Source organism: Arachis stenosperma, chromosome 2 (genome assembly GCF_014773155.1).
Source record: "Arachis stenosperma cultivar V10309 chromosome 2, arast.V10309.gnm1.PFL2, whole genome shotgun sequence".
Lineage (NCBI taxonomy): Eukaryota > Viridiplantae > Streptophyta > Magnoliopsida > Fabales > Fabaceae > Arachis > Arachis stenosperma.
Genome location: NC_080378.1, coordinates 99,246,153 through 99,274,019, shown reverse-complemented (window position 1 = coordinate 99,274,019; position 27,867 = coordinate 99,246,153). Strand labels below are relative to the sequence as shown.

The following is a 27,867-nucleotide window of genomic DNA, read 5'->3' as shown; positions in this document are numbered from 1 at the left end:
ATACGCGATTGGATAGAATAAGGAACGAAGATATAAGAGAAAGAATTGGAGTAACACCTATTGTAGAAAAGATTGTAGAATCGCGTTTTAAGTGGTTTGGACATGTGAGAAGAAGACCAACATAGCACCTAGTCAAAATGGTAGATGAGATAAAAGATGGATAAAGGATAAAAGACCTAAAAAGACCATCCATAAAATTGTTAAACAAAATTTATATATAAACGATTTTTTTAGACATAATACTTAATAAAATTCAATAATATTATTTGATTTATGTAGTCGTCTTCACTTAATAGAATAAGACTTTATTATTGTTGTTGTATACCAAATTAAACAGTTTAATCAATAACCCACCTATTGAACTACTGGCCTAATAACTCAATAGTTTAATCTATTACGGATTCGAATTTGATCCTATTTCATTACCAGACTGTTTTTAAGATTTCTAAATTTATAGAACTTACCACATTTCTTAATACATATGATATGAGAGATGACACCAATTTCTAGCAAGGTGTACGGTGCGCTTTACTAAACAAGGATGCTCCTTAGAATCACTAAATATCCTTATCCAATAACTTTTCTCTCTCTTTTACAACGGATAATGCGAAAAAAAAAAAAAGAAAAACATGAGGATGAGGTTCAAACTTCAAACACTATTATTACTATTCATACACAGCACTTGAGAGTTTGTTTCTGCTGCTTCCCCCTCTCACTTCCAATTCCGTTTCCCCATTTCAAACACACAATATTTTGCCTCTTATGAAAAAAACATGATTACCCTAAAAACAATTCATCTATGCTTCACTCCAACGAATTCAAACCACACAAGATTCCACAACAACACAAGAACTTCTTCTGTTCTATGCCTTTGCACCAAATCCAATAATGATGAATCTGATTCTTCTCAGCCTCCACAACAACCTGAAGGAAATGCTCAGAGCCAAGAGCTTCTAGCACAAATAGCCATGCTTCAAGCTCAGAAGGTTCGTCTAACGGGTTATCTTGATGAGAAGTCAGAATATTTGACCCAATTCGGTGAAGAAGCCAAAGCTGAGTTTGACAAGATTGGTGCTGATGCTCTCAAAGGATTAGATGAAGCTAGTGACAGAGTAGGTTAATTGCCTCAAACTTTTCTCTTAACAATGTATGTATACCCCTCTAGATGAATTTAATTTATATATATATTGTGAATTTAAAATAATCTTAGTATGAAAATTTAATTTTGAGTAATGGTTAGTAGTCCTAATTTATATTTCTAATATTATTTTAATATTTAAATGAATAAAATTTGATATATATGTTACTTTTGTCAAAACATAAAAGAATTGAATTTTGATTTAAAAAATAGAGAATAATTAGAGGATGAATTAGAATTTTTAATTATTTATCTTTAATTTTATAGTACAATCTCAACAAAAGTAAGTAATTTTTTTGCCTGTTGGTTAAATAGTTGTTATTTTTCTAACCAGAAAATACTAAATAGTGATGAATTAAGTTATTTAAAAATATTTCTTTAGTATCAATATATTAAAATTAAATTGTTATAATAGATGTTCAAATAAAAATTACTTAATCATTGGGTATTCATCAATGGGTGTAGTAAGTAGTAACTACTGATTACTTGTTGAATATTACTACTATTGAATATTGATCAAATATCATAATAAAAAATCTAACAAATTATTTTTTATAAAATATTAAATCTTGCAATTGAATTATTTAAATCATTTTAAAATATGGTAAAGTATTACTATATTCTTTTAAATCATATGTCATTAGAAATTTCTACAAAAGAAAACTTCTACTAATAGACTCTTGTGTATTTTTTTAGACACCAAAGAAAAAAAGGACTCTTATGTATGTTCTAATGACCATTGTGCTATATATATATATATATATATATATATATATATATATATATATATATATATATATATATATTGATTAATAGATAACAGCAAGCATAGAGAGCCAGATGCTAGAATTTGAGGAACTCAATGAACTTAACAGGCTAGAGATTGAGGAGAATGAGAACAAGCTAGTTGAGTTTGAAGATCAAATGGAGAGGGACCAAAATGAAGGACTATTCTTCAAAAGCCTTGGAGGGAAAAAGGAACCTGTTGCTGATAAAGCAAAAGTCAAAGATGACGAGGTCAAAAGGATAGAATTGCAAGACTTATCAAGAGAAAAAGATGGTGGTAGCAACAAAACATTGAAAAATGTTTACCTCTTCTTCATTGGCTTGCTCACATTTGGAATAGTTAATTCAATTGGTACTGATTGGAGAAAAGTTGCAGTTCTTGGAGCTATTCTTGTGGTTTTGTTTTCTCTGTTCATCAATGAACAAAACAAGGACAACAACAAAGACTAATAAATCAATAAATGAAGTAGTTCATTTATTATCATTTCTTCTCTACATGTTATCACTCCTTTATGAGAAAAGTGGTATTGTAAAAGGGCAATTCATGATACAATATCAAATACCTCTGCTTTGATATCACTGCAAAATTATTTGGGTGATTAAGTTAGCATGTGATGCTGCAGAATTTCTCAGAAACTTATGTTGGTACAAAGGACAGCCCGGTGCACAAGCATTTCGTGTTAACACAGATTCTAGAAAAGGATCACACCCAAAAAATATAATGTAGAAAGCCTAACTTGATAAATGTTTTTACGACTTGAACTCATGACCTTAAGGTTACATGGAGATAAATCAATCGTTGCTTATCAAACACGGCGTTGGACTTGGAGAACTAGGACAATGAAGACGAAGGCGTGACGACTAGAGCCATGGGGTGACAACAGCCACATTCTCTAGACAAAGTAAATTGCAGAAAACACAAATAACTGAGAGTCTCTTTGGCTATCACCAAAAGCTTCAGACAAATTCCAGACGCTGATGCATGCACTCAATAAGAGGAACATTAAAAAAAAATAAGAGATTAAAGACTGTCCTATATAGATCCAGAAAGCACCAATTAGAACCCCCATATACAAGTAATGACACTAATGATACCAAATCATCTCATCCAAATTGCATCAACTAATCTATCACAAAAAAATGAAGAAAAGCCCCTTCATGCCATACAAGATATTATTTGCTTTGACACAAAAGTTCTACCTAAATTACTTCTCAGCAAGAAATTTTACCAGAAATTCATTGCTAGAATGATGTGGAAAACATGACTTGACAGGAATTTTGAAATAAAGGCCTTGCATGTGTTTATCCTCTGTATCCAAGTTCTCTACCAGAAATTCTAAGCCTTTTTTTCTCCCTCTTCCCTATACAGCTTTGGCTATTACTTCTATTCTCATATTACATTAGAATTTAGAGGGAAGAGAGTCCATTGACTCCAAAGATTACAATAAACAAAAGTACTATTCTCCTATTTATATCTACATTTATGGTTTTGTACTACTTCATTCAATTCATGAATCAGAGAAAGCATTCTTTCCCTCTTCTTTTCTCATCTCTTAAAACTCTACTTCAACTTACCACATTTGCACTGTCCATTGACAGCAGCATCTTAAGTTGCAGCATTCTGAAAAGCCGAATTCGAAACCCGTTCATAAGGTGCAGATTTGGAACAAGACTGAAAAGAATATAGTTCAAGTAAACCATTTCAAGTGCAATTGCAAAATGTTTGAGAGACTCACTTTGCAAAGTGAGTATCCCTGACATTGCTCTTTGCAATTTTGCATGGGATAACTATCAATAGTGAAGGTTGCTCTTTGCAATTTATGACATTTACTATAAATGTATGAAATTCAAAGCAGTTGCTGCTTAAAGGAGTGTATAATGATAGTAGCTATTTATTTTGTTGTATTGAAACTTAGCTTTTTCTGTGGAAAGAGGCAAATGTAACTGCTGCTTTCCTTTTCTAAACATGGCAAAATAAGGCATGCAACAATCCAAGATTCTAGAAACATCAGTACCTCATTTAGAAGAAGTTCTCATGAATCTTTGATTATACTCAAGATTAAAGAAAAGCTTTCCATCATTAGAGAACGTGATGTCTTGATTGTACTAATATCATGTTGGTTAAGCTAGTGAGATGCTCCCCCAATATATATATATATATATATATATATATATATATATGAAAATGTTGGTTAGCAATCACCCCATACTATGAAATTATTTTTTATGTTATTATAACATATCTAATGAATATTCTAAGAATAATCACAATATATTTTTTAACTACAATGTTAAAAAAAAGGGAAAAAAATGTGGTTATAAATGTTGTTGAGGTATGCATTTAAAGAAAATATAAAAAAACTGACTTTTAGTTAGTCAACACTCAATATCAGATAATTTTAGTATTTAGATTTATAATTTAGAATTTAAGATTAAAAATTTATGATTTAAAATTTAAAATTTAAAATAAATATAATAATTAAAAAAAATTGGTTGTTATTGACTGAAAAAAATTAGTTAAATAGCATTATTCATGGATTTAAAAGCATGTCTAAATTATTTATAACATTCTCTTTTTGAATGTTGTTATGTTATTAGTTTTAAATTTTGGCATTAATTTTCACTATAATCTACGCAACCTTTCTCTTCTCATTTATCTCTGAATGTTGTTAGCATCAAATAGTCACCATTAGGCATTAAACTTCTATTTTTAATATATAAAAGTAGATGGATAAGTTTACTCACATCATTTTTTTTAAGACATTTTTTTTTTTTATTAATATCATGTCAACAACATTATTTATTTGGTAAAATTTTAGAATTAACCACTCAATTTTTGCTAAATCAACTATTATTAGCAAAATAAAAAAATATACAAAAAATATACAAGTAATAGAAATATATACAAATTAGAGTGCAAAATTACTAATGACAATAATTAGAAATTAATAGTGACTAACTAAATTTGTAATTTACACAGACATTGAATTTATATCCCTATATGTATTATATTGATTTCTAACCCTAATAATTAATTTATTAATTTCTATAAATAATTCATTAAATATAATAAACATCCATATTATAAAGGTCATAATAATATTATTAATTATAATAAATTTTACGTTACAAATATTTAAATTCTATACTATTTAAACTACTTATATAAGTTTTTTATCACTAAATTTAGCACAAAAAATTTATTTTCGAACTACACAACATCTCAAACTTATCCAATGGAGCATCATTCTTTGGATAATATCACCAAACAAATCGACAATTTATTTATCAAAGTTGGTGTGGTTCATATATGAAAAACATTAACACCACAAATGAAGAGGGGTTTCTTTGCTTAGAAATAATTATATTAAATAAAAAAGTACAAAATAAACATATTTATTGTATTTTTAAATTGAATTTACGAAAAAATACTTTAATTATTTTTACTTTTTATACTTTTTATATTATTATTTTATAATACTTTATATATAATTGTATTTTAATATCATTAAAATTATACTTCTTTCAATATGTTATTCATTGTTCCTTTTCTAATAACTTAAAAAAATGTAATTAATTTTTTTTAACTAATTATTAACTATAATTTACTAACACCGCAAGAAATACATCTTCATGTAACTCTGAAGAAAAATATGATGAACAAATTCAAACATTTGTTACAAGAAGAAAAAGTCTATACTATAAAAAAAAAATTGAAAATAGAAGATGCAAATAATTTATATAGACCAATTAAAGGTACAATGAAAGTAAACTTTTTACACACAACTGTTGTGAACCAAATTAAAGATTCAATTTTGAACATTCTCCAACACTATTTGAATTTGCATTACTTGAAACATTGTCTGACAGAGAGTGGGTCAAAGATAGGTAATTTCATTTTATACTATTTCAATTATTCTTATTAAAAATAACTTATTCAAAAAAAATTCTACACATTTTTGTTCTTTTTATTATAGATGTCATTAGAAAACTGCATACAAATCAAGAGATTAAGAAAAAAGAAAATCATACAAATTCAAGACATATTTTTGAAAGAAGAACATACATGCAAAGATGGAACAAACAACATACTAAAAAAAGTACATACAACTCAACAATTCATAAAGAACATGTCTTCACAAGAACCTACGACAGAAAGAAGAAAGTAACAACTATAACAACAACCAATAAAAAAAGGAGGATGAGCTCCATATAAGAAGACTAAGTCCATAAACTAACAAATGGCAAAAATCAAACCACTAAATAAAAATATCATTTTATACAACTCTAACGTCCAAATCTTTTGTACTATAAATTATTTAAAAAAAACACCTTTTAAATTTAATTTTAGTTTATACATATTTAATTTAATTCTACAAAATATAACAATTTTTAATATTTATTATATACTATCATTAATTTACCGTTCCGTGCATCGCGCGAGTATCATCCTAGTTTTTTTTAAAAGGAAAAACGAATAAATAAAGCCACCTTGCTACAATTGGATTATATCAAGGGACTGCTTAGTGTGTTAGTGGTCTCTTTTGTGAGGACCCTATTAAAAGGCCCAATCAAAGAGATTAACAAAGGAATCCAGAATTATAAACTTTATATTAATATCATCAAGAGAGCCTTTCAATCTTTTAAGTTATAATAGCAAGCCCTCTTACCAAGAACTTTTGGGCTAATGTAATCAAAACATTTCTCATTTCATTTTATTTTTCTTCAAAAGAAAAAATTGGTATATTACATCAATTATATTATGGTGTTGCCCATAACAGCTTCCATTATATCAGCTACTCTCAAATGCATATTAACTAAATATTTTAAGAATAATAATAAAGCAATAACTAAGGATATTTTTCATGAAATTTTAGCCTTGAGTTATTGTAGCTATATTTACTAGCACTTAATTGTACTTTTATATTCTCCCAACTTCTTGTTCACATTATAGAAGTGTGTATCAACACGTTGGTATTAATTGAAAGAAATTAAACTACAACAATAATAATCATAATAATTAAAACAGATTATGCTGGTGGAGAGATTAGTGTAAAACCGCTGACCTGCCATTGAGTCATGACTCATGAGCCTCTTTATTTTCCTTAATTTTTGCTTTCTTTATCACCGAATTTTCTCCATTGGAAAACACATGTGGGCATGTTTACGTAAACACTTTTTGACTTTGTGGTTAATTCGGTGGTAATGGAGCATTAACAAATTGTATTTATATTTATATATATATAAAGAAAAGCAAGACTCGGTAATTGATAATAATGGGGACCAATATATTCCTTCAATATCCTCAGTGGGACATATAATGATCTTAATATGTTAGAGCATTAATCATTAACTTATACTTTCTGTCTTGCTGATGGGATTTGAGCTTCATTGATTTTAAAGTGTTCTTTTTTATGGACTTGTGGGTCTCTGCTTTAATTTCCCCTACTTGTTAGGTTCACTTCACTAAATTAATTAATAAATTTGTTGTTTCCTGCTTGATTGGTGCATACATTAATTAATAATATAACCTCCAAAAATTATTTATGTATGTACATCCAATCACCGAATAAAATCTCAGTGTTGGTACTTGGTACAGATTTTCTTAATTACATTTAGCATGTGTTACCTAGATCCCTTGAAATGTACTAATTAAGCTATGGTTTTGGTGGCGGTTTGTGAGTTTGTCTCGTTTACTAATATTTAATCAACTATAGCTTTTATTCAACTTGTTTTTTTTTTCAGTTATTTGACACTAAACTCGTACTAATTAATCTTGAGTTTCACATAATAAACTTGAAATTTTCAATATTAAAAGTTTTAATATACAGTTATTAATTTATATTGTGAAAAAGTTGACAAAAGTGAATTGAAGATTCTTGTAGTTAAATCTGTGTAGGAAATATAAATAACTTATAAAGAAATAGACAAACACTTGATTAGGGGAAAAAAAAAAATAAACGTGCACCTATCATTTTGGGGATATTAATGGATTATATAATCAATTTGTTAAAAGAATAAAAGGACTCAAATTCATTAGATATAATATAAATAAATATTAACAAAGAATATCTTGATAAATGTTACAGTTTAATTACATAAATATTCAATTCTAATGTATCATGTGTGAACGATAAAATCTCTTTGATTCTCACCTCTATATTACGTTAAAAAAAGAAATGTTCACTATAATACTTTTAGTTGGATACCAATATAAAATTTATTTTCAAATCAAATTTTAATCTCTCTAAAATCGTCATATTATAATAGTATATTATCTATTTTCCCTTAAAAATATATATAAAACTAGGGAATTCAAAATAATCAAGACAAAAAACCATGTTAAAAGTATGGTGGTTGATTAGCACCTAACTATCATTATCATCCTTTTATTAAAAAAAAATTAAGAGAAGAAAGTTTCAATAAAAATCTCACTCTTCATTTACTTTTGTACAATAGTTTAATTTAATAAAAAAATTTGGATCACAAACCAATAAAATAATCGAAGTTTTTACGATTTCCGTTACTCTAATAAAAATAAATAAATATTTTATAATTAGAATTTAGAGAACTCATTTGACATATACATACGAATACACATAAACTATTATATCGAAATATAACTTTAAGATTAGTGACAAACATTGACAAATCGAAATAAATAAACATTGACGAAGATTATATGAATTATGAGGCATGAACCGACAAATCTCATGAAATGAAATTGTTTACTAAGGAACCGACCCACATAATCTGCATCATATGCTTTTCCCTGTGGAGTTCTGGAAGGTCGGCAAATCTCTTCTTAGGAAACTGTTTCTGCCCAACCAAAATCTGATTTATTTACCTTCCATGCATAGAAAAGAAAACGTGCCCCAAACTATATTCTAATACACAATGAAACAACTGCAAAATCCCAAAAGAATCTCAACTGTTTAAGACTTCAAGCTAGCTCTACAAAATAGCAATTCTTAAAGTGGGGATCTACACTATACATTTGATCTTTAGTATAAGAAAAATGTTCTGCGGATAACATGTCCAAAATATTGTATCTATTTTGCGCAAATGATTCATGACACAAAATATTATTTGTACATTAAAATTATTTATTAAAATTAATTATTATATATTTATATATAAATATATATTTAATTTATTTTTAATATATATTTTATATTAATAATTAATTTTAATTTAATTATAAATTAATATAATATTTTATACAACTATATTAGATATATATTAAAATCAGTTATTAAAATTAGAAATTAATATAAAATATATTTTAAAATATAAATTATATATAAAAATAAGTTAAACAATATATATTTATATATAAATAAAAGATAACTCATTTTAATATATGTTTAATATTTTTCATCCCATAATATGACTATTTTGGCAAATATCTCAAAATAAAGAATATAGAAACACACAAACAAAATTAAGATAAAGAAATTATCTCTTTCTAGTTAGGTAAATTGATCCTGGGACAAAACATGTCGGTATCTATTTACATCAAATAAATGTACATCTTTCTATATTGTTAAATTTCTATCCTAAAACAATTATTATTACCAATCAAGGTGTATATGTACACATAATGACATATCACAACCTAGTACAATAGTAGTCTTAGATGTGGAGCCAAGCTTGCTAAGAGCCTAAGACAAATTTTTCATCCATAGGCAAAATAATCCTTAGTAACTCAAAACTGAACTCAAATTCCTTGTTAATTGTTATGAAGACAAGACAAATAGAGAAAATACTGCAGCAGAAGCAGCTCAGTGAATAATTACAGAAAGAGAGAGAGAATTTGAGCTTAATAACAATATTTTAGGAATAAAAGAAACTAAGGAGACAAGTACCTGATATATTTTTTCTATACCAAATAAAATCTCTATATCTAGGGAAAAACATATCAAGCTTGCTTCAGATGACGTTGACCTTACACAATTCCAGTGGCAATAATATTCCTCTAGTTTCAAGTAAATCAGTATAGCTCCTCACCCCACACCACACGCAGAATCTGCAAATTTTGTTCTTCTTTAACAAGCATGGGGGGGCCAACCTTGTGCACTCTTATTCCTATGCCCCAATGTCTTCTTTTACTGTGTTGTCTTGTTCCTCCTCTGTGACCTCTGTTACCACCCCTCCCTCGTGTCCACAAAACTTTGTCCATTGTTTTCTTGGTAACTTGAATCACACTCACACAACAACAATCACAGGGAAGAAGATGCTGCAATGCAACTTCTCATAATGGTTTCAAATGTTCCAAACAATTTGTGAAGTTTCAAGCACAGCATGTCTCTCTTTAACTGTATAAATTATCAAAGCTCCATCATCACTAGTATTATTATTATTTTTCCTATAGTCATAATAATAGTCTCATGTGGGCATGGATATATTGATATATGATAAAGATAAAGTGAATGCTTTATGGGGACCATGGTGTAGAGTAAGTCACATGAATAAAGTTTTGATTAATTGATGTCAAGGGAAAAATGGAAAAGACTCAACCACCACTACTATTTTTATTTTTGTTGTAATCAAAGCTACAAACTTATGACAAACAGCAAGACCAGGTGGTATGAACCCACTTTGTCACTACTTTTGCAGGAATATATAACATGCCAAGGATTCAAGTTTAAAATGCTCGCAAATTTTAAGCCCTTACAAAGTTACACACCAATCATCTAAAGCTTTTGCAGCATAAAAAGACAGAAAAAGAAAACCATATAGTGTCCAAAGACAAAGCATATTTTGAATAGCGCCATAAATCAAGCCATTTGTTTCAGACCCTTTTTCAGGCAATAAAAGAAAAGAAGATGAGGTTAAAATTGAAACTGTAAATTCCTGTTATTAAGAGTAAATGAGTAAAATCACCAAATTGAAGAAGCATGCTACTACTCAATCTAAAGGAAAAATGAAGAGTGCTTTATCCAACTAACCATAAGAATACATAACCAAAAGCATGTGTGGTTTTTACACAACAAAATGCAGAAAAATTAACATCAAACTTAAGAAAGAGGGAAAATTAAAAAGGAAAAAACACCTTATGGAACTTCAAATGTTCAATACAATCGAAGAACGCTTCTAGCAATTGAATGTGCCTGGCTTGATCTACTTTTCACAGACCCATTTCTTCTGCTACCTCTCATGGGGGTCAAGTAGAACCTCAAAAGGCCATTGTTGTCAGCATGGTTAGGAGAATACCTTGCACTTCTATTCCTTTCCAACACAAATTCATCTTTACCCTTCTTTCCATTACCATTACCTTGAACAACACCATTCCTTCTCACAGAGCCAAACGATCCACCACCTATGCTTTGTGCATTCCTCCAACTCACACTGCTATTGCTCCTAAATATCCTGCCACTGAAGGCACTTCTTGGATCTCCATTCTGAACCCCTCTTAGGTCCTGCCATGATTCTGAGTACGATCGCTCAACCCCATTAGCCCTACTATACCTATCATCATCATCATCCTTGTTCCCACCACCATTACCACCTTTCCGGTGAATAAGACCCCAAATGCTCCACCCTTTACCCCACCGGCGCGACTTTTTCTGCTCCTTCCGGTCGCCGTTCCCTACAACAGAAGCAGTATCCGCAAATCCAATATCAAAGCTCTCAGAACAGCAATCATCCCTTGCCGAATTCGAGCTCAAATCCCTATCAAGGAAGGCCAATTTGGGGCCATTGACATAATCAACACCAGCAGGGGTGACCTTAGCATTTCCATTGACATTAGGATTAGAATTATTGGCAATGCTGCCACATTTCAGCTCATCCATTTCCCCAACAAGCGAAGAAACCGATGATCTTCTCATCGAATTGGACCTCTCAAAGCTCTTCCTCCTCCTAGAGGATGAATCAGAGTAATACTCTCTGGTCTGTGCAGTTCCACCAGGAACAGTATCATCCCCATTAACCGAATTCAACGGTTCCTCAACAGGAATTTGAGTATCAGTCCTCAGAGGATGCACCGGTGGAATTACGGCCGCCGGTGAATCTTCCACCACCGACAGCATGGTCGGCATTGCCCTCGGAAAGGCCGTTCTTCCGAGAAGGTACCCGTCCCACGAAGCCCGCGGCTCGTCGAACGAGTACCTTGGATCGTCGAATGACATCCGGCCGGCGTCTAACGACATCCGGCCCGCATCCAGGGAGAATCTTGGATCGGTATCGCAGGACCGTCGGCCGAAGCCGTAGTCAGCGATCTCCGATTGTGTGTCCCGGAACTGCCGTCCGATTGGCTTCTCCACCGGAAGTGCGGCGGGTCCGCAGTCGCCGGAACCGCCGTCAACGACGCCGTTTCTACGCTTCTTCATCTTCTGCTTCTGTCTCCATTTCTGCAGCTTCTTGCTGAACACCGAAGCCGCTGACCAGAGACTACCGGCGATCTTGGAATCCTTCTTTGGCTGTGAATTGGAAGAATCGAGATCTATGTGGTCCTTCATTGCCTTCAACTCTTGCTCTTCTTCTTCAACAACAATTTCCCCAACTCCTTCTTCAATCACATTCACATTGGGTTCCTCAAGAGCCCTAATTTCGTCCTCTTCTTCCTCAACCACGTCGTTTCGGTCGAGATTTTCTTCTTCTTCAACTACTAGTTCAACTTCTTTTACCTCCTCTTCTTCTTCTCCTTCTTCTTCTTCTTCTTCCTTTGTTTCAACTACTGATACCTGATTTGTTGCTTCAGCTTCTGAAGCTTCCTTGTTCTGCTGTGATTTCTTCTCCGCCTCTTGCGTGAAGAGATTCCAGAGTGTGCTATTTCGAGCCCTAACGTCGCAGGATCTTCTCTGCGGCTCGAACGCGCCGGATAAGGCTTCGTTCTTGGAAGCCGAAAACGATTTCGTTCGACGGAGCTCCGGCAAGAAAGAAGAGGTAGGCGGCCTGCTGCTGCTGGTGTTGTCTTTTGCGGAGGAAGTGGAGGAAGGACGGAAGATTGCTCTAAGTGCGGCGGCAGCGGTGGAGGAAGTAGGTGGCTTGCGGGGGAGAGGAGTGTTGGAGTTGGTGTTGTTTGGGTTGAGTTCGGCGAGGCGTTCACAGAGGCATTCAGGGCAGAAGCCCGTGAATTTTTCTTGAGGGTGACGAGGGCAGGTGCGAAGAGGTTGTGGTTGTTGTTGCTGCTGCTGCAATGGCGGTGGTGGCGGTGGTGGTTGGTGTGATGATAGTGCTGTGGGATTCATAACCGGAAATGGTATGTGGTGGAGGAATTGTTTTGCAATGTGGTCATGTTAAAAGGGAAAAACAAAGAGAGAGAGTATTGAGTGTGACTGTGTGTGTTATGAGAGAGAGAGTGCGTCAGTGCGTGTGAGAGTGAAGGTTGCAAGGAAGTGTTTGGTTCCGTGCGACAGCGAAAGAACAAAAGGAGAGAAAACAAAGTGCAGGTGCAGACAGAGAGAGAGAGAGAGAGGGAGGGAGGGAGGGGAAAGAGAGAGTAAAATTTATATATTGTGAAAAGGAAATAGGCCATCGTCCTTTTTTTTTCTTTCAATAATTTCTAATAATATTTTTTTATTTTTATTAAATTATTATTAATTTTATATAAAAATAATTGTACGTATATTTTTTGTGTACAATTTATAATGTATTTAAATTAATAATACTAGTGTGTCACCAAAAAAAAAAAATTAATAATACTAGTGTATTTATAGCATTCAAGTATTTATTAATTCATCAATTTGTATATTAAATATGTATAATATTAATAAATTTAAAATTAGTTAAAATTGTCAATATTTTTTATTTTAGTAAAAGTTTTTAAGTTTGGACTCTTTGTCTCTCATTTAATATAGTAGAAAAAATAACAAAAATAATAGTAACAAGAATTTTTAAAATATATTATACATTAAAATTAAAATATAAATTAATCATAAATGTTTTAATTTCATTCTCTTAACAAACGTGTTTAAGACATTTTTTATACATTAAAATTAAAATATTTTTAAGACATTCTCTTAACTTTGATTCATTTGAATTAAAATTGTCTATTTTAATTAGTACCATTAATTTACTCCATTAAATGTTGATATCGCAAGCTGAAATGTTAACGTAGTAAGCATACTAAATTATCATTTACTCCATTGATGTTTTTTGCTACTTTAATTTGATTTTCAGCAAGTATCTTGTATTAATAGTGATTTATTTGTGAAAATTAGAGAGTTATTGATTCATAATAGGGAGATTTAATTTAATTTTGTTAAAAGAAAAGCCAATGTTATGACTAATACATTAGTCAACAAAAAAATAAAAATTGGAATGATGCTGATTTTGTTGAACGACTGTAGCCTTAGAAGGAGTTTATATGTAGTTCTTTTCCATAATCTTCAAAAACTGTGTTGATTGCTATTTTTCTGACCTTTGTGGCGTGTTTTAATTTCTTCTAAGATACAAAAAAAAATTACTAATAATCTATGAAACATTCAAACAATGAAAATTAAAATACAATAACAAAAATTATAGCACTAAATAGAAATGATAAAGATTGAAATAGACGATTTTTAAATTTGAATAGACCCAAATAAAAAATAAAAAAAATAACTTAAGCCAAAAAATTATAAGAATAAAAACATATTTAAACCAATTCAAATAATAATAATATTATTTTTGTTACAAAAAATTTTAAGAATTTAATCTAGATTTTATGCGCTATAATACACACATCCGAAACCCCAGAAAATATGGCACGCCTCCTTTCTTCGATTCCCTCTTTATAATTTTCCTTGTTATTAATTTTTTTTCCCTCCTATTCATCGTAATATAATTTCTTTGTCTCCTTTCCAATTTAGGTTTGATGGTGATGCCTTTTAATTTTCAAAGATTCTTGTCTAAAAAAATTAATAAAAAAAGAGCAAAGGTAAATCACGGCATTCTAGCGAGCTTTTTTAATTAAGCCTTGTTTTTGTTTCCACTCTCCCCTTTCTCACATTTCGCTTTCGTTGTTTTATTTATTTTTCTTTTATTATTTTAAAACTTTTTCCCCCCTTCACCTGGCCTTTACTTTCCTTTCTTCCTTTTTCTTTTTCCTGTTTCAAGTTTAATTTCCCCCTCTTTTTTATTTTTTTTTTACACTCCCTTCTCCTAACAGGCTAACACAAGCATCCACGAAGTTCTTACTTCTTGGTGTGGTTTTCCTAGTTGGCTTTGTGTCTTTGATGAGCAAACAAATCGCCTCTTCATTGGCCCAAAGACAAGGGTACATAACTAGCCTCGTCCTAGAGAATCAAGCTAAAAAGGTTTTGTAAAATATAGAGATTAAATGAACTCATAGATAGGATGAGAGATTGACCAAAAGAGGAAAAAACGAAAAAAAAAAAAGAAAAAAATAGGGTAAGAGGTATTCTTTAAATTAGGATGGTATGTTGATCCTTATAATTGTACTTTGTGAAATTTTAAATTATTTGAAGTGTAATTCTATAATTTGTATTAGAATCGAGAATATTCACCAAAATACTAGTGAATTGTATAACAATAAGTAATTTTGGGTCATCAAACATAAACTTTTTTTTGTAATTGTTCGTTTACTGATCTGAACAGATGTGGAAATTAAGATAGGTAGTTCTGAGGCTGAATGTTGAACACTAATCAAAAGGGGTATCTGTAATAACATTTCGATGTTCAAATAAAAAAAATTCAAAGAAAAATAATAAAATTATGATTGTGTTCATACTTTCAAAGAATATTATGTTCCTTATTTATAGCTAATAGGAGAATTAATAGAGGATTCTCTCGTTTTTTAGATATCTGAGGATCCTTTTTTATTTTGGCACAGAGGAAATTAACGACAAATTTGAGAGAAAATCAAACCCAATCTTATCTTTTCTGGTTTCGTTGGGTCATCCTCTTTTTGACCTCCAACATTGAGCTAGTTCAATGAAAAATAGGATTAGACCGGAAAGCGTGGTCCGGAATAGTAAGTAAAGTAAGATAGTCTCGCAGTTTGTGAAGTATGAACACTTAGTTGAATGGTTGTGTCTATGTATTGGATATATTTTGGACACGAAATTCATCGATACTAGATATCTTTTTTGTCTAACCATGTCTCAATAGAAAATAAATAAAACTTCTCCGAACACGCACTTAAATACCATTATGTATGAGCGTGTCTAATCTTATTCTTAATATTTGTTTTAGAAATGAGTTTAGAAATAGTATATATTATTATTTATTAAAATACAAAATTATTGTAAATATTTTATATAATTAAAAAAATATTTAAAATAGTTAAAAAAATTTATATTTTAGGGTAAAATACTAAATTAGTTCCCTACGTTTGGGCGTAATCCTATTTTGGTCCTTAAAGTTTAAAGTGTCCTATTTAAATCCAAAAAAGATTTATTATAGTCCCACCGTGAGATCAAAATTAAATAATTAATAGAATGTCCTACATGATAGCAGTACAAGAGCAAGATCGATAATTTGGAGAATAAATACAAGCTCCAGAGGCACAAAATCAACCGTGATGCATCAATATATTTATTTATCATTTTTCTTAGTTTTATAGAAAATATTTCATTTAAATAATAAGAAAAATGATAAATAAGACATTCCATTAATTATTTAATTTTAATCTCACGGTTGAATTTGTGCCTCTGAAATTTACACTTGTTTTCCAAATTATTGATCTTGTTCTTGTACTGTTATTATTTAGAACATTCCGTTAATTATTTAACTTTGATTTTACGGTGGGATTATATTAAAGTTAAATAAAATTTTTTAGATTCAAATAGAACACTTTAATTTTAAGAACCAAAACAGGATTACATTCAAACGTAAGAAACTAATTTAATATTTTATCCTATATTTTAATATAAATAAAAATATCAAAATATCATTATAATTTATCTAAACACTTTATATTTTATATATATATATATATATATATATATAAATTTAAATTTTGTGTGTTCGTATATTTTCTATCGTATTGTATTCCTATTATATTAATATCCATATATTATAGCTCACAGTTAAAGTCAAACCTAATTATTGGTTTCTTACATCTTTTAAGGATTAAATCCTTAAATTAAACTTTAATGTCTTTTAAAAATATGAGAAAACTCTGCATACAAATCATTAGGACTTGTATGCTTTACAAGTTAATTAACGAATAAATCTCAAAAACGCGATGCAAGGTCTATGTTCTTCTTCTTCTTCCTTTTTCTCTTCTTCTTCTTCTTTTCTTTCGTTTCTTGCCTTCTCTTTCTCCTTCTTCTTCTTCTTGCTGCACGTTCTTCTTCCTCTTCCTCTTCTTTTTCTTCTTCTTCTTCTTTTCTTTCGTTTCTTGCTTTCTCTTTTCGTTCTTCTTTTTCTTGCACGTTCTTCTTCCTCTTCCTCTTCTTCTTCTTTTCTTTCGTTTCTTGCCTTCTCTTTCTCCTTCTTCTTCTTCTTGCTGCACATTCTTCTTCCTTTTTCTGTTCTTCTTCTTCATTTACGTGCTTTTCTTTCTGTTTTCTTTCTTCGTTATTCTCGATTTCTATTTTTTACATCAAGCTCTAAAATCGTTTTTGAAGAAGAAGAAGCAGCAGAAGATGAGGAGGAGAAAGAGAAAGAGTTCTAAAATATGTATAAGGTGTACTTCAACGAATTTTGGGTGTATTTCTGAAATCCTTTGGGTGTATTTTTGTAATCCTTTGGGTGTATTTCTATAATCGTTTGGGTGAATTCCTGTAACCATTTGGGTGTATTTCTGTAATCCTTTTGGTGTATTTCTGTAATCGTTGGGGTGTATTTTTGTAATCGTTTGGGTGTATTTCTGAAGTTCCATTATCTTCAAATTTGGCAAGAAAATTGTTTTCATGGAGGAAGAAGAAGAAGAGTCGTTCATAATGCATGGTGAGTAGCGCGCTTTGGAAACAGGAAGTTGTTGAATAACGTGTCTTTTATTTACTCTTGAATGTGAAAGTGTATAATGTGTTAATTAAGTGTAATGCATGTATTTTATTGGACTTGTAAGACTTGTAAATCAAAAAGACTTGTATGTATAGCAGGCCTCTAAAAATATATATATAAGTTAGTACAATATATATTATTTTGATTCTTGTAGATCCTGAACAATAAAAATCAGTAAATAATCAACTAACTTTTATATACAATAACATTGATTTTGGCACCGTAATTTTTTCAACATTATTACATCGCATGGCAATTTACCTAAAAAATTCAAAGAGATACGCATCCAAAATTACATATTCAAATTTTAAAAAAAAATATACATACAAAAAATTCAAAAATAATCATCTAAAATTCAATATTTCTACATCCAAATTCAAAACATGTACATCCAAATACCAGCATCCACTACTTTCATTTTCACCTTTGTCATCCTAATACCATTACACTTCCAACATCACATACGAACACTATCAATCATCACCACCATACTCATTACTTGTATCAACCGCTCAACTACCAAAAAATCAATGTTCACTATAAATAATTTGTTAAAAATTATTGGATTTACTGACCGATTCTACTTAAAAATCCACTACAATAATAATTGTTAGAAGTCCAACAATATAAATATCGTCAATAATTATTTATCATCGAATTTCTGTTATTCAGTATTAATTATCTATCGTTAGAAAATTTTGACAATAATTACTTTTAGAATTATTAGTTCAGTTTGAGTTTACTGTCGAAAAAAATTCGATAATAATATTCACCAGCTACTATGCCGTCACAAAGGTTGCGAGAACTGGATCGGACAATAAACCGGTGAGGTTACTGGTTTAATGATTTACTAGTTCGACTGAGGTTCAACCGAAGTTCAACCGGTTTAATTAAATATTAAATAAAATTATTAAAAAATTTAAAATAATCTTAAGTATATAAATTCAATAATTTCTAACTTAATAAAATTTAATATTTCACATAATAAATTATCCATTACTTAAGATTAGAGGTTCACAAACAACTTCAAACATAAAAATTTATAACTAAACAAAAAATAAAACGTACATAATGACAAACCCATAATGTTCTACATTCAAAATATACAATTACTAGCAGGGACGGACCTAGCCACCGAAGAAGGGGGGCACTTGCCCCCACTAGGTTTAAAAAAATTATATAAATTAATATATTTATCTCAATCTAATTTAGTTTTGTCCCACAAAAATTTATAAAATTTTATTTTGAGATTTATGTTTAAAATATTTTTTATTAAATTTAACGTATAACAATATTTATTTTGTTAAATTTGATTTAATATCAAAATTAAAAATAAATAAATAAATTAACTCAATAAAAAAATTAATAAACAGTGATAATATAATTTTTTAAATTCAATCAACTTGTTAATTACTAAACTAAATCTCTATTTTTTTAAATATAAATAAAATTATCAATATTTTTTGTCTTAAAAATTAGTTGAGATAAGAAAAAATAATATTTATCTATTAATTAATATTCTTTATTTTAAAATGATATAATATTTTTTAATTTTATCTTTTAAATAATCTTGCTTATAATAACTATTTTAGATTAAAAAGTATCTTATGTTATAAATATTATAAAAAATAAACTTCCCAATTCAATGTGAGGTAATTAATATTTAAAAATTATAATGAGTAATAGAACAATTGTTTAAAAGCATGAAAGTTAATTTTAATATATTAAAATATGTATATTTTTACATAGTTATTTGATTATATTTATTCTTTTAGATAATTATTTACGCGATGATGAATGTAAAAGATATTTTTAAATTATAATACATAATTAAATAGATGTATAAATTTTTTAATCTAACAGTATATAAAAATTAAATTAAAAAATATATAAAAAATTAATTATTTCAAAAAGGAAGAGAGAAAAATAATTGTAAATTAAGTTTTCATTATTTGATATAAACTTATTTTTCTTATATAGGTTTTTTTATGGTATTTATATATAATTATAGTTTCAAATTATAAATGCTAGTGTATTAATAGGCGCTAATGTGTCAATTGGTTCAATCTTTTATTATTAAATGTATATAAAAATACACAAAAATAAAATTAGTTATGATGAAAAATTATTTATAATTTAATTAAAATATTTTAAGTTTAAATTTTAGAAATAAAAACATTTTTTTTATAAATTATATATAATAAATAGTATTTTAAGAATGAAAGTATTCACTAACTCTTTTTAAATTTTATATCTCTATTATATTTTTAATATAATTAATAATGTTCGACGAAAGTTATTTTAAGATATATATTTTTACCCCCACTCTTAAAATTTTCTGGGTCCGTCACTGATTACTAGCAAGTTTTCAACTAATCAAAGGTGCAACTCATCAAAAATCATAATTATCATTAAGTAAACCAAAGACAAGAAATCAACTTCAGAAAACCATGAAAATAATAAAATAGCAAAAAATATTCATCATGATCATGATACTATTTGTATATGCATGAATATATTGATCGATGACACAGAAGATTATATCAACATACAGGTATATATTCATGAAGCAGCAAACAGAATAGGCAGCATAGAGAATCAAAAACAAAAATCAAGATCAGAACATATTCAGAAGCAGCAAACAGAAGCAGCAAACAGAACAGGCAGCATAGAAAATTATATCAACATACAGGTATATATGAGCTTCATTTGGTCAGGTATATGAAAGATAAATTTTGCTGCCTAGATAATTGACACTGTTCATAATATATGTAATTTGTTCATGCAGCTTGACAGTCACAGAAATCAACTGATTCAGGTAAAATAAAAATTTCAAACTATTTCCATTCAGAAGCAACAAAAATATTCACGAAGCAGCAAACAGAACAGGCAGCTTAGAGAATCAAAAACAAAAATCAAGATCAGAACATATTCAGAAGCAGCAAACAGAACAGGCAGCATAGAAAATCAAAAACAAAAATCAAGATCAGAACATATTCAAAAGCAGCAAACAGATTGAAAGGGTAATAAAAGTGTTTGAGACTCAACACGACTTGAAAAACAGATTGAACCTGAAGCATATTTAACTGGATTCATATGTTATTTTTTTTTAACTCAGATGCCCTGTTATTTTTTTTTTTCAAATAGAATAGACGAGCTCAGATTTCAGAAGGGAGCGAGTTCAAAATCAGGAAGAAGACAAGAACAGAGTCTTACCGGCGAATGAAGAGGAGGGCTCGGCGAGCTCGGCGACGAGGAGGCGGGCTCAACGCAGTGGTGGTCGCGGCTGCTGTGGATTGGTTTGGGTGGCGAATGAGGAGCGCTGCTGCTGTGGATGGCTGTGGGTGGCGAATGAGGAGCGCTGCTGCTGTGGATGGCTATGGGTGGCTCGGTGATTTCTGGAATCTGGAGCTTGGTGGGCGGTGGCAATGGTGGCCTTGGTGGGTGAGGGGGGAAGAAAGGGGAGATTGGCTGATTGGGGTAATAGGGGAAGAAAGTGGATTAGGGTTAGGTTTGGTTAACGGCTTAACGCGTACGCCTTTCTTTTTTTTTTTTCTAAAAGCCAAAACGACGTCGTTTGGCATCTGAATTTCCAAACCACTAAACCGCCAAAAAATCGGACGATTTTTTCGGTTTGTCGATTAATCGCCGATTCAACCGGTTTTTCCACCGGTTCTTTGCCATTCGGTTTTTGAGGTTATCCGAACCGGTCAGATAACCGATTCTTGGTTTTTCTGGTTGAACTGACCGGTCCGGTCTGGTTTTCAGAACCATGGCCGTCACACCATAGTGTTAGTTTATTGGCTGATTTTTGTTAATTTTTATTGTTTTAAAAATTTCTGGTATTCAAAATGTATATAATCAGGTGCAAGGTGAAGAAAAAGAAATATTCTTTGGAGAATCTGCCATATATATGGCATCATATAATTCTTAACAGTATGTGATTGTATATATTGTCTGATATTACCGTAGATGTTTTGCCTGATGTGGATTGAAGAATGGTACATAACATAAGGCATGGTGATTGGCACTATTGTATGTTGTTTCCATTTTCTACATAATGGCAAGCAATGTACTTAGAAAACTATAACAAGTAACAAAACGGACAAAATGTCTTAAACTTTTAAAACCAAATAATATAGGGACATTAATACAGATACGAGATACGAAGTGACACGATATGAAATATGGATATATATAATAAAAATAATTTTAAATAAATTATAATAATATTTAATATTTTATTATTATTAAAATATAAAATAATTTTTTAATTTATTTTAAAAATATATAATAAAAATAAAATTAAATGTATTAATATGTGATAATATTTATATATATTTAAATATATATTTTTTAAAAGATTTATTATTTATCAAACAAATATAAATATAGTGTTTAAAATGGATTTGACATGCAAACATAATAATAGAGCAAATTATCTATGCTTCATAATTTAAAACAAAATCTCTTCTCTTCAAAGCATAATGTGAAAGGCAATGAGTTCCTCCATGCATTTATTCATAAATAAAACTCTAATTTCCTAAACGGCATAACTCATCATGACATCTCCCCTTTTGGCATAAGAAAATTTCTACCTATTTAATTTGTTCCAACTGTAAGTCTCTACTACATTCTAACATTACCTGATCTTAGTAATCTTCCATTAATTTAAGAAAACGAATTGAATACGTAAACAATAACTCATTTTATTGGATATGAATCATTCATTTATGAGTTATTCTAATAAGTATGTATGCTCGTTTTCTATAGAAATCATATACCAACTTATTTATTATCTATTATTAAATAAAATATGAGTTCTATTTAAAATTATTTTATTGGATAATAATAGTAGATGCTAAATGAATTTAGTATAATATTTCATTTGAAATAAGTTTTAACAAATATGTTTCTTTTAGTTTAATTTGTACCGCAGTTCAAACTTCAAATCCAAGACCATTTAATTAGCTTCGAATTCATACATTTTATTTCGAAGTCTATTTAATTGCACAAAATATTTATTGTGTTTAAACTATAAAATCAGCAACCATCAACAAAGTATATTTTTTATTCGCATGTTCTTCTTCTTAATCAAACTAAATTGAAGTTACTCGTTTAATTTATACTTTTTTTAGTAATCAAATATTTATGTTTAAAAATACTATTCAAGCATGCAAATTAAACTGGTATTATTTTCCGTTGTTTTCATGATTTCATCGGTTGGAGAAATTCAGAATAAGTTTGTTTTCTGTTGATCAGAGGAACTGAAGATTCGAAAGAGCAGGCCATTGGTTTTGTCCCCTTTCTCAGCTTTTGCATGCAATGCAAATTATTGTAGCTTTCAGTTAATTCTTTAAGATTTTGTCATTTTTCTAATTGAAAAGACATTCTGAAATTCTTTAACCACTGTCTATAGAACGTTAGAAACAAAAACGGTGTCAGAATGTTACATTAGTAATACCGAAATCATGACATAATTAATATGACTATGTCTAGGAGGTAACAACTAATAAGGCACTTTAATCGAAATCTAGGTTGATTGCCTACATTGTGTTCACAGTTTGGGTCGTCTTTAAATTAAAAATCATCTTATGCGAACACTAATTTATTTATAGTGTGATTTAGATTTAATGATTTTTTTAAAATAAATTCGATTCGGTATTTAAAATTATTTTTTGTGACCAAACAAAAAATCATATATATGTTTATTCTAAACAATAATGATTTATAAATAAAATGTAAAATCCCTATATAAGAGAGACCGAGTTTGAGAAGCTTTATTATGTGTGGTTTGAATATTGGGTAAAAAACGTAAACAAGTCAAGGAGAGAACAATTTGACACAAATAAGCCAAAACAAAATCTGATTCATCAATTAACCAAAGCACATTTCTATGTAGTTCAAATCAATTTGGTTCGAACTCACTTTCTATGTAATTCGAACCAAATAGATTCGAATTACACATTATAACCCATTGCCACATAATTCGAACTAATTTGGTTCGAACTCTAACTCTATAATTCGAACCAATTAGGTTCGAATTACACTCCTCAAGTAATTCGAACCAGCTTGGCTCGAATTACACAGACCATATTTCGTACTAGGCTGGTTCGAATTAGTGAGGACCAGACCTGTATATATATGGTGTGAACGTGAGTTGCTATCATTAGAGGGGATAAGATGGCTAGTGAGGAGAGTTTTATAGTGTTGGTTCACCACAGAGGATCCATTAAGAGGAAAACTCGTTCCGGTGTGAAGTTCACTGATAAGGATCCTCTCTGTATTATCGTCAGGCCTACGACGAGGTATGATGACCTTTTAGCTCTGTACTGCTGAAACTTGGTCTAGAAGGTGTGAAACGGGTTAAGAAGTTTTTTTATCGAATTCCAATCACGGTGCTCCAGGAAACCGTAAAGTACGATTGTTTCACAATCGGGAGTGATGAGGACTTGTAGGTCATGTTTCATTGTCACCGGCAGTTTCCAGAGGTGAGGACACCAGAACTGTTGGCAAAGTTGGTTGACGCGGTGTCCAGCTCCGGAGGTTCGAACCGAAATACCACCACCTTAGCCACGGTAGCCAGTTCTAGCTCCAGACCTGCCGTTGCATCTTCCTCCGTCCCTGCGTACGAGCCACCCGTCCAACCTGTCGCCTCCCCTTCGTTCGCTGTTGATCTCAACGGCAGTGTAGGCGACGAGGTCGGAGAAAGGGAATATCTGCGGACCTCTTTACAGTGTGCTGCACCGGTTGGGGTTGGAGATTGATTCTTGGATAATCCAGAGGACGATGATGTCGAGCCGGATATGATTGCTGATGATAGTGGCGATGATGTTGGAGCAAGTGAGCCTGTTGGGGCGGGTGGTGGTTCTAGCTCTGGCACGCAGCAGTACCCTCCACATTTTTCCTCTTTGGACTTGGATGCCATGAGGCAGGAGGGGGTTCCTGGGCAGCCGACTGGATTTGGCGCTAGAGATGCTGAAGGGTCTGCAGGTCTGACAGAGTTTCAGGTTGGTCAGTAATTTTCGGATAAAGAAGAGGCTCTTTTAAGTGTCAAGACTTACAGCATCCGTCGAGGGGTACAGTACAAGGTCGTGGAGTCTGATTATCGCCGGTATGTGGGCAAGTGTTCTGAGTTCGGCAATGGGTGCACATGGTTGATTCGGCTTAGTCTCCAACAGCGCAAGGGACTTTGGGAAGTCAAACGTTACAACGGACCGCATACTTGTCTCGCCACCTCCATTTCCAGCGACCACAGGAGTTTGGATTACCATGTGATATCGGCATTCATTATGCCAATGGTTAGGGCTGATGCATCCGTCAGCATCAAGGTGCTCCTAAATGCCACCGCCACACACTTTGGGTTTAGGCCGACTTACAGGAGGATCTGGTTGGTGAAGCAAAAGGCTGTTGTCCTCATCTATGGTGACTGGGATGAGTCATACAACGAGCTCCCAAGGTGGGTGTTAGGAATCTAGTTGACGATGGCTGGTACTGTTGCAGTCCTAAGGACGAGCCCTATTCGTGTCGGTGGACAGTTGGACGAGTCTCGAGCTTATTTTCACAGACTATTCTGGACGTTTCCACCGTGTATCGAGGTATTTCGTCATTGCAAGCCCTTAGTTAGTATTGACGGCACCCATCTGTATGGCAAGTATGGGGAAACGTTGCTTGTCGCGATTGCACAGGACGAGAACTCCAACATACTCCCTGTTGCATTCGCATTAGTCGAGGGTGAGAATGCTGAGTTGTGGTCCTTCTTTCTCTCCCACCTGCGTGAGCATGTGACACCGCAGCCGGGTCTGCTGGTTATCTTGAACAGGCATAATAGCATCAAGGCCGCGCTTGAGGCTCCTGACAGAGGCTGGTTACCTCCGTCTGCATACAGGGCATTCTGCATTCGTCATGTTGCGGCAAATTTCGCCCTCACCTTCAAGGGCAAAGACGCAAGGAGGCTACTTGTGAATGCGGCGTACGCTAAGACCGAGGTCGAGTTCCATTACTGGTTTGATATTCTTAGGTCCGAAGACCCGGCGATGTGTGATTGGGCGAACCGGATTGAGTATTCGTTGTGGACACAACATTGTGATGAGGGGCGTAGATTCGGACACATGACGACAAATATATCTGAGTGTGTGAACTCGATCCTCAAGGGTGTCAGAAACCTTCCTGTGTGCTCGCTGGTGAAGGCAACATACGGAAGGTTGGCCGAATTATTTGTTCGCAAAGGGAGAGAGGCTGAGGCGCAGATGGAAACCGGACAACAATTTAGTCAGCACTTGATGAAGTGTATAGAGGCCAACTTGAAGACGGCTAGGTGCTTCACGGTTACTGTGTACGACAGGGATAACTCCGAGTTCACTGTCGCAGAGACAACTCCGACTGGTTCTTTCTCACTGGGTAGCTACAGAGTCTCGCTTGCATCTCAGACATGTGACTGCGGATACTTCCAAGCACTTCATTTCCCGTGTCCCCACACAATGGCATGCTGTGCCTACTCACGGCTTACATGGGAGCCTTACGTCCACCAGGTGTATCGTCTTAGTTCGGTCTTTAGTGTGTATCGGATGGGTTTCACACCTCCCATTCCGAAGGGTTTCTGGCCACCATATGATGGGCCGACTGTCATCCCTGACCCCAATAAGAGGCGTGCGAGAGAGGGTCGTCCGAGGTCCACTCGGATACGGACCAATATGGACGAGGCAGATCCGAACCGGCCAAAGAGATGTGGGCTTTGTCGGCAGTCCGACCACACACGTCAGAGTTGCCCACAGCTCGGAGGAGCAGAGCACACACGGAGGCATGATTAGGTGTATTGGTGGCTTTGATACTTTTGTTGTTTCAATTTCGCGTTTAGATTCCACTATTATCGATTTTCTTACTTGTAGTTGGTGACTGATAGAATTTGTTAACGTTAGTGTGATGTACTTTGAATGGGATTTTAGTTAATGAATATGTTCTGTCTCCGCAGTTTTAAACGAAATGTATGTCTAATGCACACCGGAATAAATAACTGTACGAGTTTTATTAAGCCATGATGCGGAAACTATGTTCGTAACTTAAATTGCTGTGTGAAACGAATTCTTAGTAATTCGAACCATGTTAGTTCGAATTACTTGGTGACTATTTCTTCAAGGTAATTCGAACATAATTGGTTCGAATTATAGAGTTAGAGTTCGAACCAAATTGGTTCGGATTATGTGGCAATGGGTTACAATGTGTAATTCGAACCTATTTGGTTCGAATTACATGGAAAGTGAGTTCGAACCAAGTTGGTTCGAACTACATAGAAATGTGCTTTGGTTGATTGATGAATCAGATTTTGCTTTAGCTTATTTGTGTCAAATTGTTCTCTCCTTGGCTTGTTTACGTTTTTTACCCTTGAATATAAATAAGAAATGCTAAAATTTAAACTTTAGAAGAACATAAAAAAAACGGGATTCAACTATTGATAAAAGTGTTTAAATTTAAACTGATCTAAATTAAATTAATCATCCAATTCAATTTAAATAAAAAATCGATTAAAATTTCACTAATTTGAATTTGATTGGATTTTATTTTTTGTAAATCGCTAGATTGAACTGATCGAATTTTAAATCTACTTCTCATAACTGATCAAATCTAATCCAAACTGCACAATGTACTATAATAATATTTTATTATTATATTTACAATTTTACTTATAACATGTTCAATTTGTTATATATTTTTATATTATTCATGTATTATCATTATTTAATAAATATTTTATATTCAAAATATGATTTATTTATTTATTTATTTTAACCAACCTATAATTTTATTTCTTTTGTCATGTTATAGTTGATTTTTCAAGATATTATTGAGATTTGTTATGTTATTATTGGTTATTTAAAAATTGATGTTGAAACTTGTTTTATATATATATATATATATATATATATATATATATATATATATATATATATATATATATATATATATATATATATAATCCAGTCTAATCCAAACCGCTTGAAATTGGATTAAATTTAAAAAAAAAATCATCCAATTCAAACTGTACC

General features: G+C 31.6%; 3 protein-coding genes across 5 annotated transcripts; 2 read left to right on the top strand and 1 right to left on the bottom strand.

Moving 5' to 3' along the window:
- Positions 1-656: 656 nt before the first annotated feature.
- LOC130961788 (uncharacterized) lies at positions 657-2,408 on the top strand. Of its 2 annotated transcripts, none has more exons than XM_057887798.1 (2): positions 657-1,116; positions 1,962-2,408. In XM_057887798.1, the coding sequence occupies exons 1-2, from the start codon at positions 774-776 to the stop codon at positions 2,372-2,374; spliced, it is 756 nt and encodes a 251-aa protein (XP_057743781.1). In that variant the 5' UTR covers positions 657-773; the 3' UTR covers positions 2,375-2,408. The 2 variants fall into 2 exon arrangements, with proteins under 2 accessions (XP_057743781.1, XP_057743780.1); XM_057887797.1 differs by having other exon boundaries at positions 659-1,112; positions 1,955-2,408.
- Positions 2,409-9,639: 7,231 nt separating this feature from the next.
- Positions 9,640-13,248, bottom strand: LOC130960757 (protein OCTOPUS-like). Of its 2 annotated transcripts, none has more exons than XM_057886219.1 (2): positions 10,980-13,248; positions 9,640-10,242 (listed from the first exon to the last, which is right to left on the bottom strand). In XM_057886219.1, exon 1 carries the CDS (start codon positions 13,117-13,119, stop codon positions 10,999-11,001), a length of 2,121 nt encoding a protein of 706 aa, XP_057742202.1. In that variant the 5' UTR covers positions 13,120-13,248; the 3' UTR covers positions 9,640-10,242; positions 10,980-10,998. The 2 variants fall into 2 exon arrangements, with proteins under 2 accessions (XP_057742202.1, XP_057742203.1); XM_057886220.1 differs by having other exon boundaries at positions 9,640-10,163.
- Positions 13,249-25,308: 12,060 nt separating this feature from the next.
- LOC130963261 (uncharacterized) lies at positions 25,309-26,634 on the top strand. Its single transcript, XM_057889393.1, has one exon. It carries the CDS (start codon positions 25,309-25,311, stop codon positions 26,632-26,634), a length of 1,326 nt encoding a protein of 441 aa, XP_057745376.1.
- Positions 26,635-27,867: the final 1,233 nt, after the last annotated feature.

Bases quoted from the DNA above. Each gene is read 5' to 3' on its own strand.
- LOC130963261 (XM_057889393.1), top strand. From the start codon at position 25,309: ATGGCTGGTACTGTTGCAGTCCTAAGGACGAGCCCTATTCGTGTCGGT.
- LOC130961788 (XM_057887797.1), top strand. From the start codon at position 774: ATGATTACCCTAAAAACAATTCATCTATGCTTCACTCCAACGAATTCA. The intron at 1,113-1,954 runs GTAGGTTAATTG...ATTGATTAATAG, and splicing joins TAGATGAAGCTAGTGACAGA to ATAACAGCAAGCATAGAGAG.
- LOC130960757 (XM_057886219.1), bottom strand. From the start codon at position 13,119: ATGAATCCCACAGCACTATCATCACACCAACCACCACCGCCACCACCG.